Here is a 15,157-nt window from a genome sequence, read left to right on the forward strand (position 1 = left end):
TTAGAAGTCAGCCAACCCCACGGTTGTAATACAAAATCTGCAATGCTTACCTATTACATTGCTATCGTTGCACTTCACAACCATCCAATCCCTCTCCCATGAATCCGTTTTGTTGTTGTACTGTTTTGAAATGAAGAACTTATTTTGCATTATACTTTCCGATACCATCCCAAGGGATGCCTTCACTTCGCGCCCTGAAGTGAAGGTTTGAACAGCACTTCGATACTCGGATGTACGAAAAACATCTGTCACCTCATTAACTATGACAAATGCAACATTATAAGTTGTGGATATTTCTTTCATCTTCTTTATGGCCGCGACTAACGTCTTTTTTCGCTCCATGAAACCGTTACTGGTGTCACCATGGTCATGTCTAAACAAACACGCAATTGAATCAAGAGCTACAAACTTTGTGTACCTGCAACCTTCATGTGAATTTATGATCATTGACTCAACTTGATTCAAAACCAAACTTATTTCTTCTGGTTTGTTTATCTTCTTCACTTGTACCAAACTTAGTGGATCTTCCCCAACAAAGTCCTCACCTTTACACAATGATAAATTGAGCTGGTACAACCTTTCAGTCGGGATTATGGGACAAGCTTGAATGTAAATAGATGAGCTGTAAAGCCCGTACCGTGGTTTCAACAAGCACGTAATAAGTAATTGTAAACATATTTGAGTCTTCCTTACACCGCTTTCTCCATATAACTCTATCACTTGCCCCGTTGAAATACCCCATTCAACATAAGATCCACTCTTCCACATTTTATTTGAATTTTTTGGTTCATTTTTTGTAGGAGTGTATAAGGTTCGCAGTAATTTCCTTTATATATCTCTTTATCCTATATATTTAGTTGGAAGAGGTTAATAGGATAACATGCAAACACCTTTTTAGATTACTCTTATCCACTTCGAAGAATCAAGTGTACGTTGGTATTGATTACGTGGATTTTGGGCTCGTTATTTGCATGTTGGTATTCATTAGGTGGATGTTAGTATCCAAATAGCCACTTTGTACTAGGGCTGAGCAACACCGGGTACCCGGTTAAAACTCATGGAACTGGAATTGGAACTGGTTAGTACCGGGTCCGATATTTTGGACCCGGAATTGGAACTGGTCTTATCCGGGTACCAAAATTGTGGAACTGGTCCCGGAACTGGTGGGAACCAGTTCCAAAACCGGGTACCCGGTTCTTTATTCCCCAATATATAAAATTATATTAAATTGGCTATAATTAAATAAATTAATCAAACAATGGGCAAAATTAAATAAATTTATACAATTTCACTATCATATCAAAATTTATCAAGCAATTACAATGTAAATTAACATTCGACAAAGTTGATACTACACAGATCGAGCTTCGTTTCTCTCAATTTTGATTTTCGCTGAAAAAAAAAACTTAATACAATTCCTACCGTATGTATTTCATTTGACCTTCTCTTGTTAAAGTGATGAACAATTGAACACAATACATGTTTTGGAAGATTAAAGACAGAAAAAGGAAGTAGGAGAAAGGGTAAGTGGAAAAGGAGTTGCTTTAGATTTGAGTGGGTGGAGGATTGGAGGCGTGAGAGTTGAGAGGGTGGAGGCGTGGGAGTATTAGGGATTTAGGATAGATGGGTTTTATGTATTGGGATTGGGCCTAATGTATTACTTGGGCTGCACAAGTTCTTTAAATCCTAAAACAAAAAAACCAATACTAATATTTGGATCTGATTTAACCGGGTACCCGGTGGGTACCGGGTCCTAATATTTTGGACTTGGAATTGGAATTGGTTGGAACCGGGTCCTTATTTTTAGACCCGGAATTGGAACCGCTTTAACCGGTTCCGGGTCCGGACCCACCAGGTCCTAACCAGTTTCAGTTCCAAAACCGGGTACCCATAATTTTTGCTCACCCCTACTTTGTACAATATTAGTAAAAGATGGTATAATAAAATTTACTACCAACAAATTAGGTAAATGTTGGTATTAAATACATGAAAGTTGGTATAATTAAAGAATTTGTCCAGATACGCAATAACATTATAATCACCATGAGCAACCAAACTCTCTAAAACCCTCAACGTTGAAAGTTGTTGGTGAAATACTGTAGCGTCGCTGTGTTCAATAACTAGATTCCACCCACAAACGAGTAATTGATTTCGGGTAACGGTAATAAGTTGTTGACATTAGTAGCCTGCCACGAATTGAAAACCAAAAATTTATCTTATGACCATCTAATTCAAGTACTAATATTTAATAATATCTGTAACCAATGTGCCACGACAACTTACTGACTGATTACACTCTCCCATCTCCTGTTCTGTCCCACGACAAAAATTCGCACCACCACCAGAACTACATGGAACCGACATTTGTACTGGTATGCCACCAGGGCAAACAAAGAACGGTTGATTATCAAAAGGTAATCCCATCTGACCACCAAAAAATGCTAGAGGATGAGCTCCTGTCCCTCCATCATGGGGCCAATGCATATATGGTGCCTGCTGCTCACCCCACGCAACAAAAACAACAACACAATGAATATAAAGCCACAAAAAAAATATCAAACCAATCCTCACATACATTATTAATTCACATCATTTACTACTCTTTAGCAATTATCAATATGAGTAAGTAGTAATAACTTACCAATGCAGTGCTTGCTCCTTTGCCACCACTGTAACACCCCCGATTTACTAGCTAATAATAAACAAGAATTAAAGGAAAAATAAACAACCTTTGAATAAAATTGCAGAAGCATACACCAAAATCGGAGGTATCACTGCCACACTCAACAACCTGTCAAGTGTTAAGGCTTACAAAATCTCAATAATACAACCCAATTAATCTAAGTGAGCTATTTTTACAACTTTACAAACTCATTATAGCATACTAATCGAAACACTTGAGCTCCTTTAGCTACGATCACTTGATCAACCTGCTTAAACAATCTTGACTACTCACCATTATGGACGAATTCCAAAATAGATCGTCGCAAAGCCACCATAAGAATAAGACATGGCCACAAACACAAGTAGCACAATGTAGAGAATATTTCAAGCATCCTACACTTGAGCCCCACTGTGATCATACAATTAAGCATGGTGGCATTCAAAGGGATGGAAGTTAGAGCAAAAGAGTCGCCAACAAGTTTTAGGAATTTGTAAACCGTTCACAAGGTGAAGGTTACACTCCTTCACGATCCATGAGATCGCTAACTCCATAGTAGTCTGGAACCATGACTGGATATTCGGAGATAAAGGTACAAATCCAACCTAAAAGAGACTGAACCTGCACTAAAAATAGGCCTCTACTTTATTCTTCTCATATTTATGTGCGTTTTTTGACTAACATACAATCAATAGATTTACCCTAAACCTGTTTAATCTATGTTGGTTGAATATTAATGCACAAATAAATCTATTTTTGGCGATCACTTGAATTAAAATCACATTATCCTGAATAAAATTATAAATTATCTTATTAAGCATGATTGCAAGTACAATTTCCCTTTAAACCTGCAAGAAAGGGCGTGTAGACACCCATTTGTGTCTCCCCAAAACCAAACCCAGTGATGAATACCTTTTGCGTCGAACCATAATCGAATAAGGTGAAAGTGTGAAAAGTCAAGTGTTGCGGTTAGTTTTTATTAAAATCTTTCTTTCTGTTTTCGAAAACCCACTCTATTTTATGAAAACGTCCAATCAAGTTTAGTTTGGTCCATGATTAAGGTCCAATAATGGTTTAATTGGATGGGGATTTAAAAGACCTTTCCAACGATATATTATAAGCCCAATTCCGATGAATAATGAGGAAGTTATGGCCAAAATACTAAACTGGGCCCAAACCGGATTTTACCTACGACCCAATGATCATGAGGAGGGTCCAAAGGTTTAATCCTATTCCTAAACTAATTAGGATTGATTAGAATCTTCTATAAGTTTCTAAAATATCTTAATTATTCTTTTTTGAAAAGATAAGATCATGGAATTTGAATTTAAATAAAACTTTCCTTCTTTAAAGCTTTCCTAATTCTATTCGGATTTAAAGATGTTCAAAGATAGTCAGATATTATTTTCGTGCCTCATATATTTTATCCAAATTTTATATGGTTGGATAGATCTTTAAATTATCTTTCCAATGATATATTATAATATTAAATCCGAGCTATAACGAAAAAGATATTAAAGATATACGAAACTCTATCCAAAACTGACACCCTTTCACTATTTCGTCCATATCTTTTTATCTACAAAATATTTTAATCTGATTCCAATTTCATTAGAAAGTAGACTTCAAGATCTTTCCAACGACATATTATATGACTTATTTGGACTTCTAGATCAAAAGATATGATAAAAACAAAATCCGCAAAAATTATCTCTGTCGCCAAACGACAGGCTTGTCGCCTGGCAACAGGATAAATTCCTGGCGACAAGGTCAGTTTGTTAGCGGTAGAGTGGAGTTTTATTCCTTATCAAATTCTATGATTTTCCGGACTATTTTCCTATAAATAGGGTCCGAACTCCCGTTTTCTTTCATCAACTATCATCAACTCTCATCATTAATTCTCTCTATTCTCCCTCTAAGCAATATAGCTTTTTCTTTCTCTCTCTTTCTAAACCAACCTTTTTACAAACACAATTCCGCATTCACAAGATCTTGAATCACTTAGCCAAGTTCGAAGTTTCCTTCGCCCTAGACGTGCAAGGTTTGATAATTTCTGAGGGTTTGGTCCGAAACTAGTCAAAACTTTATTTAATTTGATTTCAATTTGATTCTTTAATTATTCTTTATTATTTTCATTGAAGTTTACTAACTTGTGTATTTTGTTATTAGAAAGAGGTACGAGGCTTCAAAGTAAGTAGATTAGCTTACTCTCTATTTCTTTCACAATGTAGAAAGCATGTTTATTATTGTTTGATTCCTAGTATCATGTTAGGATGCTTTAAATGCTTTCTAGTATCATGTTAGGATGTTATTTTATGCTTTCTAGAATCATGTTTAGGATGCCTTTACTCTTTTCTAATATCATGTTAGCGCCATGTTAGGTTTAAAGCTTCGATCTTTATCGTTTAGTGACATGCTAGGATTTGTTATTAATCTTGTTAGTATCATGCCTAGGGTCTTGCTATTATATTTAAGCTTTATTATGCCTTATCATGTTATTATCATCGTTATTATTTTGTTATTGATTTATTATTATGTTGCTTGATATATTATTGTTATTGCTTGATCACACCTTTTATGATTGTTAAAGGGAATTTGTACTGGAAATCACGCTTAATAAGATAATTATTAATTTGGTTTAGGCTAATGTGATTTTAATTCAAGTGATCGCCAATAATAGATTTTATTTGTGCATTAATATTCAACCAACATAGATAAACAGGGTAGGTTTAATATGATGTTTGTATGTTATTCGAAAAGCGCACATGAATACGAGCAGAACAAAGTAGAGGCCTATTTTATAGGGCGGGTCCTTTCTTTTGTAGATTGGATTCGTACCCTCATCCCCGGACCCTGTTTGGTTCAAGACCTTATGGAGTAGTTGACGGTCCTTTGGATTGTCTTTTGGGTTTACAAGTTCCTAAAACTTGTTGGCGACTCTTTTTGCTCTTTTTCTTTCCCTTTGGAACGCCACCGTACTTTAGTGTATGATCACAGTGGGGTTCAAGTTTGGGGTTATCGTAATGCTTGAAATATTCCCTACAGGGCGTGATCAAGCAATAACAATGATATCAAGCAACATAATAATATGAATTATTCGTAAACTAATAAATAACATGAAAATATTCGCTAATTAACAAATTACGTAAAATAGTTCATTAATTAACAAATAACGTAAAAACAATTCGTTAATTAACAAATAATGTTAAATTATATATAATTTGACACAACAATCATCATCATCATAATCTCATTAAAGCAAAATAATATTAGCAAGATCCTAGGCATGATACTAACAAGATTAATAACAAATCCTAGCATGTCACAAAATATTAAAAATCAAAGCTATAGCCTTAACATGAGACTAACATGATAGAAGAAAATAGGAAGCAACCCTAGCATGATACTAGAAAGCAACAAATTTATTCTAACATGATACTAGGAATTAATATAATCTCTAAACATGCTTTCTATAAAAATATAGCAATAAAACAACTTACTTTGTTGCCTCGTATCTCTTTCTATAAAAAAAAATACACACGTTAGTAACTTCAAGTAAAATATTAAAAAGTAAATATAATCAAAGAATTGAAATAAGATTTGGGACCAAACCCTCAGAAATTATCAACCTTTCACGTCTAGGGTGAAGACAATTTCGAACTTGGCTAGGTGTGTCTAGAACTCGTGAATGCGGTATATTGTGTTTGTAAAAGAGCTAGAAAGAAGGAGAGAGAATAAGCTATTGCTCAAGAGAGAGAAGAAAATTAGATGATTGTGAATGAATAAAAACGGGAAAATACGACCCTATTGATGAAGAAAAAGGTTCCGAAACGATCAGAAAAAAGATTGAATTCGATTCGGAGTAAAACTGCTCACATCGCGGTGCGACAGCTTCAGCGCGACGCGATGGTGCCATCGTGGCGCGACAGCTCCAGCGCGACGCGATGGCTCTGTCGTTTCACGATAGTTCACGCGCTAACTCAAAGCCGTACAGAGTCCTTAATCTAATTAAATCAGACTAATTAACGTCCGTACTTATCTTTTAAAATCAGATTTAATCTTTCAAAACACTTGTTTTATTCCAAATAAAATTCTTTAATTTTCAAAAAGATATAATTACTAATTCTGATTCCACTAGAATTTAAGATAACCTTCTAGATTATTTTAGAAAATTAAAATCAATCCTAATGACTTTAAGAATATTAATTAATGGGCCCTCCACTTGATCATTGGGCCACATATAATCATTTTAGGTCCAATTTAGTATTTTGGCCATAACTTCCTCATTATTCATCGGAAACGGGCTTATAATATATCGTTGGAAAGCTCTTTTCGAGCCCAATCCAACTACACTATTATTGGAACCTCATCATGGACCAGACTAAATTAGACTGAACATTTTCCATAAAAATAGAGTAAGAAAAGAAATATTTTCAAAAACAGAAAGAAATATTTTTTATTAAAATAACCGCACCACAAGATTTTCTACGTTTCACCTTATTTGATAATCAAATGACGTGAATAATATTCATCACTGGGTTTGGTTTTTGGGGAGACACAATCAGGTGTCTACACACAACAAAACAACACACACGTCAGCAAAAGCTGAGTAATCACCACATATCAGAATACAAAGAATAATATAATAATTAACATTACTAGGTTAATTAAACAATGTAGTTCAAAACTACATTACACATTGTACTCTAAAATAACCTTTATCAACTTAACCTCGAACAATAATACGAACCTTTACTCAACTCACTCATATAACCCATAAGTGTGTCATGCTCTTTGTTCTATACCTAGCCTTGGACATGAGTAATTCGAATAACAAACTAAGAAGTATAAAAACTTGAATACTCTCAATAACCAGAAAAATACCTTGAACCAGACCACATGCGGGCCAAATCCCACTGTAGGGGACCATAGAAAAATAAATAATAAAGATCGTACCTCATTCTTAACTCATGATTATCATCCTCTTACCAACATACCAAGGACTAAGGTATATAACGGAAAGCCTCAAACCAAGAACAAAATAATAATGTTCACCCTTTTGATCTCATACTTTGATCAAATAACCATTCACAAACTAGTAAATAATATCTCAATAATGGCACAGGTTCCCAAATAACATATCACATCATACTCGATTCACAAAGTATCTCAACTCTTATAGGGCAATAAAAATAATACCCAAATATAATTAACTCACAACCCAAAAATAATAATATGCATAATAACCCTAAAACCTCAATAAAACAATACTTCGTATAGCAACAACATTAAAACCCTAGAAATAATCAATCCTAAACAATAAAAGTAATATGATACTCATATCCAATCAAATCATATAATACCAATAATCAATCATATACATATACAAACTTGATCACACGAATTACAATTATAAAATTTACACATAATAAAAATACAGAGTACAATCAATAAACAAATTATAACCAAACAATTCTAATAATATAATACAATCACATTATAATCAAGCAACTCCAAAATATCGATAGTGTGATTACCTTTCGGACTAAACCAATCCCATAATCTACAACCTCGACAAAAAGGAATCACGAAGGCCTTGGTAACTGACTTGCATAAGGGTGATAAATGACAATGGAATCATGAGTATAAATATTTATTACTAGCATGCTTTGACGATAACGAAGGTTGACTTCAAAATTATTGAAAAAAAAAACATTGCTCAAGATTGCATGATATTAGTAATCAATTGTAAAAGGCAAGAACTCTCAGTCAAAATATCACAAAAGTGACGGCTTCATACATATGTATATTTAGGGTTTTAATAAAAATAAATAGTTATACATGCTAAAAAAAAACGTAGAGTCATATTTAAATTAAAATAGGGTTTTAACCTTCTATAAAATAATAAGATATAATATAAAAGATACGAAATAAAATCTGATTTTTATCTATAATATATTTCAAAATACGCGGGTATTACAACCACGACCTTGTTCGGTAACAATCTCCTCTTCACCTTCACTTGAAGATTCACCATCACTTGATATGGCTGCCCTCTTTCTGCCCTTCCCTTTTCGGGTACTTTTTCTCTTCTTTTTAACAACAATCTCTTCATCGCTATCACTAGACGATTTATCACTGGATGTTTCTACGGCCTTTTTCCCCTTCCTTTGGCTGTACTCTTTCTCTTCTTAGGACCCGATTTTTTTTTCTGTTTTTGTGGTCCTTAATTGATATAGGGTGGTAGGAGTCGAGGGATTACTAGTACCTGGAACACCACCTTCAACACCCTTGTTAACAGAGGATGGAGTACCTGGGAATTGGTTGTTTTGTGGTTGGTTTTCATCACAATTACTCTTATTATTACCTACCATAGATTCACCCCCTAAAGGTTTCCCCTCCTTCTCGTCCAACCGCAAACTCATTACTACAATTTGCTCCATCGGCAATGTAATATAATCATCTGAAACCATTGCCTGAAGTACAACAAATTCAAAGGCCAACATAGCCCTGTCATATCGCTGTACTTCTTCATTTTTTGAAGGATCTTGGTATGCTACTTTCACCATAGTATGCTTCCGATGAATGTCTTTCCGCCACCTATCAAGGACATATTTCTCGGGAACTGCACCATTCAATTGTATATCCAACACTTTGACAATTGACTACAAGGTATTCCATGGCATTGAAAGTGTTTGCAATCACACTCAACATCGGACGTTTCCATGTCAAAGGTCACAACAACATTCCTCTTCTCATTTTTATAGGCAATTTCTTTCTTCCAAAACTTCGACCATACCCATATTCGGTCCTTATCACATGTTCCACCACGGTATCCGATATGTTCCTTCTAATAAGGACTGTCAAATACATTACTCTAATACATTAAAGCTGAACCTCCTCAAACTTTGCATCCATGTAAACTTTCTGGTAAGTACGCTCCAAAGCAAACTCCATCATCAAAGGATGCAGAAAACTCCTTGTATTTGCATCAGCCTCTTGCTCATCCTTCGCCCTACTCTCCATAGCCTTGCAATATCTTGGGACAAATAGAAACAAGCGCGTGCTCTTCTTTAAATAGCCCTCAAAGAAGCTATTCATACTTTCCACTCTCTGGGTTGTTTGCATTCCAGCCCAAAAAACATGTTTTAAGTAGGCCGGTATCCAAATTTCTCGCTCCTGAAACAAACCTGCAAACATACACTTCAAGCATTAACCGCAAACAACAAACCTAATATAAACAGAAACAATAATTAATATAACCAACAGCATACATACCTTCCAACCAAATGTAGCAATATTTTCCCTTCAATTTATATTTCTCCATCACACCAACCCAAAAATCCACAAACTGCTCCCCTGTCAAAATATTATAAATTACGTGCTTAAGGACCTCCTTTATTTCTTCGTATTTCAACAATGAATCAAGCTTCTATCCAAACTTTTGCATAATGTGCCACATGCACCAACGGTGGAAGGTACCAGGCCTTGGAAATACTTCTGCAATAGCTTTCCTCATGGCTTGATCCTGGTCAGTCATGATGGCAGCTGGGGCTTTGCCACCCATACACGCAAGCCATGTTTTAAACAACCACATAAATGTCTCCACATCCTCGTGAGACAACAAAGCACATCCTAAAAGCACACTTTGGCCATGATGATTAATTCCTACAAAATTAGAAAAAGGCATGTGATACTTATTTGTCATATAAGTTGAATCAAAGCATACCACATCCCCAAAATACTCATACGTAACCCTACTACGAGCATCAACCCACATTACATCCTTCAACCTCCCAACTCCATCTACTCTATGCATATGGAAAAAATCTGATTATCTAAAGTCATCCTATGGAAATAATCCAACATTGCCATAGCATCTCCATACCTTAACTTTAGCCTTGTCTTCCTATTAACAATGTTATACATATCTTTTTTAGAAAACCCCATATTCTGGTACCCATTTCTTTGGTGAACTAAATTATTATAAATTTGAGGAATGGTAGATCCGGCCTCATAATAATTGTCAATTCTTGCCTCAACCGTCTTTGTAATTTTTTCTTTTTTAAACATGGCAATATGATTAGAGTCACCAGGTTTCGGACTGTGCCCCTTGTGCTCATTAACAACCTTCATCACTACCCATTCACCTAATTCATTCATAGCTGCATACAAAAAAAAGGCAGTTGCACTTTTTAGACTTCTTTTTCACCAAAGGGTCTACATTCACAACTACCCTTTTCCCATTAACAACTCTCCTATACTGTGTCAACCCATAACACTCACACTTTTCACACGTAATTCTGTACAGTTTTGGCTTCCCCGGTTTTCAACGGCTTTCGACCACCTACATATACAACACCAAAACCTTATTGTTTGTCATAGGTCCTATAATACTGATTAACTTCCTCCTAGGTTCAAAACACCATTCCACAAAAGGTGCATCAACTAACTTCACTCCATCAGCATTTTCTCCATCTATTTACGCACCACCATTCTCCGCTACCTCACCGGGGACATTCACATCATCATGTCCCTCTGCCATGTTACTCCCTTTCTTTAAATCCTGTAACCACACACTCATCATCCTCATCCACATTTATATCATCAAACACATCATCCTCATCAATAATAACCTCATCATCCTCATCAACACAACGATTACTATCCACATCTAAATTAACCCTAAGATCATTGTTCTGCATACAACACAAACCATCACACACACATATAATACAAACGATCACTGCTTTCATACCAATTACACTATTAACATAAATAAGTACCAACAAACATAAAAATTACACAAACCACAACAACACATTTCAAATTAACAACCAAGAACCACAAGCGGCACAACCTTCTTCATAAACAAAAATTTAATCGGGGAAATTTGAAAGCAATCTTCCCCAAATTAGTTCACCCATTCTTAAATTCATTTGCATTTCCAAATTCCGTATCAACAACGACATAATTTTAACAACAACAACATTTCAACAACAACAACCACACATAAATAACGAAATAATTAACAATTCAAGAACAACCATGACACAAAATTCAACTACTTTTTTTATTTTCAGACTAATTTCCATAACAATGAACAACACTCAACAACCATAAATCACCAACGACTTCCCCAAACAACAACATTGACTAATTACATTAAAATATTCATCCTAATCTCTAATCTAATACATCCATAACAATACCCAATTTCCCAAAATCAAAGCAACTACTAATTGTTCGATAAACTACAACTTACAAGATTTAGTGCACGCTTAATGCCGGTCTCTGCATCCTCCATCATATTCCACCCAGGTTACCCAATTCGGGGATGCATTCACTGCGCCGGAACAACACTTTCTCTCTCTTGTTTTTTGACCTTCAAACCCAAAACCATGTCTTTAGTTTATCTCACCTATTTCTTCATTTCTTTTTTCCATTGAATTATTTAACATTCCAATACTACCCTTACTACCATATTGTAGACACCCAAATGTGTCTCCCCAAAACCAAACCCAGTGATGAATACCTTTCATGTCATTTGATTATCAAACGAAGCAAAAGTGTGAAAAGTCTAGTGATGAGGATGTTTTTATTAAAATATCTCTTCTTTCTGTTTTTGAAAATATTTCTTTTCTCACCTTGTTTTATGAAAACGTGCAGTCCAGTTTAGTTTGGTCCGTGATATGGGTCCAATAATAGTGTAGTTGGATGGGGTTGAAAAGACCTTTCCAACGATATATTATAAGCCCAATTCTGATGAATAATGAGGAAGTTATGGCCAAAATACTAAACTGGGCCCAAATCGGATTTTACCTACGCCCCAATGATCATGTGGAGGGTCCAAAGGTTTAATCCTATTCCTAAACTAATTAGGATTAATTAGAATCTTCTATAAGATTCTAAAAGATCTTAATTATCCTTTTTGAAAAGATAGAATCAAAGAGTTTTAAATTGAATAAAAACTTTCCTTTTTTAAGTCCTAATTCTATTCAAATTTAAAGTTGTTCAAAGACAGTCAGATATTATTTTAGTGCCTCATAATTTTTATCCAAATATTATATTTTTGGATAAATGTTGAAATTATCTTTCCAATGATATATTATAATATTAATTCCGATCTATAACGAAAAAGATATGAAAGAAATACGAAACTCTATCCAAAACTGACACCGTTCCACTATTTCGACCATATCTTTTTATCTACAAAATATTTTAATTTGGTTCCAATTGGATTGGAAATTATACTTCAAGAGCTTTCCAACGACATATTATATGACTTATTTGGACTCTTGGATCAAAAGTTATGATAAAAACAAAATTCGCAAAAACTGCTGACCGACGAGTTTTATTTCGATTCGAATTCGGATTCTTTTCTTATTCTTCGACTCTCTTTTTTCCTATAAATAGAGGTCATATCTCCCCTTTTTTCAATCATCTACAATAAACTCTCATCAAGAATTTCTTGATTCTCTCTCTCTTTCTAAACCAACCCTTTTCACAAACACAATTCCTCATACATTAGCACTAGACACACCTAGCCAAGTTCGAAGTTGCCTTCGCCCTAGACGTGAAAGGTTTGATATTTCTGAGGGTTTGGTCCCAAATCTCGATTTCAATTATTTAATTTGATTGTTTTGATTTATATTTTCCTTGAAGTTACTAACGCGTGTATTTTGTTATTAGAATGAGGTACGAGGCATCAAAGTATGTAATCTTATTGCTCTATTCTTGTAAAAAGCGTGTTTAAATTTGTTTAATTCCTAGCATCGTGTTAGGATTTTATTATTGCTTTCTAGTATCATGTTTAGGGTGTCTTTTACTCTTTTCTAATATCATGTTAGTACCATGTTAGGTTTAAAGCTTTGATCTTTATTGCTTAGTGACATGCTAGGGTTTGTTATTAATCTTGTTAGTATCATGTCTAGGATCTTGCTATTATATTTAGGATTTATTATTAACATGATTATAATTGTTATGATTATTGTGATTATCATGTTGCTTGATGCTTATTATTGTTATTGCTTGATCACGCCTTTTATGCATGTTTAAAGGGAATTTGTACTTGTAATCACGCTTAATAAGATAATTAATAATCTTGTTTAGGGCTAATATGATTATAATTCAAGTGATCGCCAATAATAGTTTTATTTGTGCATTAATATTCAACCAACATGGATAAACAGGTTTAGGGTTAATCTATTGATTGCATGTTAGTCAGAAAGCGCACATGAATACGAGAAGAATGAAGTAGAGGCCTATTTAGGGCAGGTTCAATCTCTTTTAGGTTGGATTTGTACCTTCATCCCCGAACCCTATTTGGTTCAAGACCTTTTGGAGTTGACGGTCTCATGGATCGTTAAGGGGTGTAATCTTCACCTTGTGAACGGTTTACAAGTTCCTAAAACTTGTTGGCGACTCTTTTGCTCTAGCTTCCTTCCCTTTTGACGCCACCATACTTAAGTGTATGATCATAGTGGGGTTCAAGTTTGGGGTAATGCTTGAAATATTCCCTACACATATGCATGTATGTTATGTCATGACATAGTGGGTAATGACTATTCCGCCCTTACTAGAGCTTTTCTTGTCTCAAGTAGCTAGAGGCTGAGAAGTTTCGAATTCTCTCAACAACTTTTACTTTTTACAATTTTGTCTTTCCACCTACCCCACTATCTCCTTATTTTATTACTTTCTCCAATTTCTCCTATAACTCAGCGCATAGAGAAATGGAGCAAGTATTTAAAAACAGAGGGAGTATTATGAAACATGAATCAAATCGAAATAAACCAAAACTCAAGCACAAAATCAAAATTTAGGGCTAGGGTATTTCGAAAATTAAGGTTTAGGGTTTGAATTTTTTGAAAACTCTAGGGAAAATTTATGTCCTCTCCTTGAGTATTTTAAGCAAATTAAAATCACATTTAATCAATTCCAAGAGTTAAATCGCATTTAATATAATATTTGAACCGTAATTAAATTAATTTTCCTTCTAAATTGAATATAAAAGTATGAACTTGGACTTCAAATAATCGTATTATTATAATCAGGCGTGTTCATGTAAGAGGCCAACTGATACCACTGTAAGGATTTAGGTACTCTAAGTGAAATTTCATAAATCTCTATTTATACGCACCTAAAACAAGATCGCATGCATAACACACAAGAATCATATAATTATAACTTTAAAGTGTGATTTCTAAGTAGCAAGTTGATTGATAATTAGGGATAGAATAGAGTCCCAAGCATTGCTCCTCGACTACTTAGTCCAGGGGATTCGAATGAGCCGTCCACCAATGCTATATTGGTCGAATGAAGGGGAAACACAACGATCACCACCTTTGCGGACAACCGGACACCACCACGAACCACCACTACCGTGCTCACACCACAGGCGCACACTAAGAGGGACGAACGAGTGAGAGAGAGAGAGAGAGAGAGAGAGAGAGTTTGAGAGGCGGTTGGCTTGTGTTTGCTAATTAGGGTTTGATC

At 34.9% G+C, this 15,157-nt stretch overlaps 1 protein-coding gene across 1 annotated transcript; it reads right to left on the minus strand.

Moving 5' to 3' along the window:
- LOC145580656 (DNA repair protein XRCC3 homolog) lies at positions 1–768 on the minus strand. The gene has a single exon (XM_081637784.1). The coding sequence runs from the start codon at positions 766–768 to the stop codon at positions 1–3; it is 768 nt and encodes a 255-aa protein (XP_081493910.1).
- Between the last annotated feature and the right edge of the window lie 14,389 nt (positions 769–15,157).

Source organism: Chenopodium album, chromosome 15 (assembly GCF_948465745.1).
Source record: "Chenopodium album chromosome 15, dcCheAlbu1.1, whole genome shotgun sequence".
Taxonomy (NCBI): Eukaryota; Viridiplantae; Streptophyta; class Magnoliopsida; order Caryophyllales; family Amaranthaceae; genus Chenopodium; species Chenopodium album.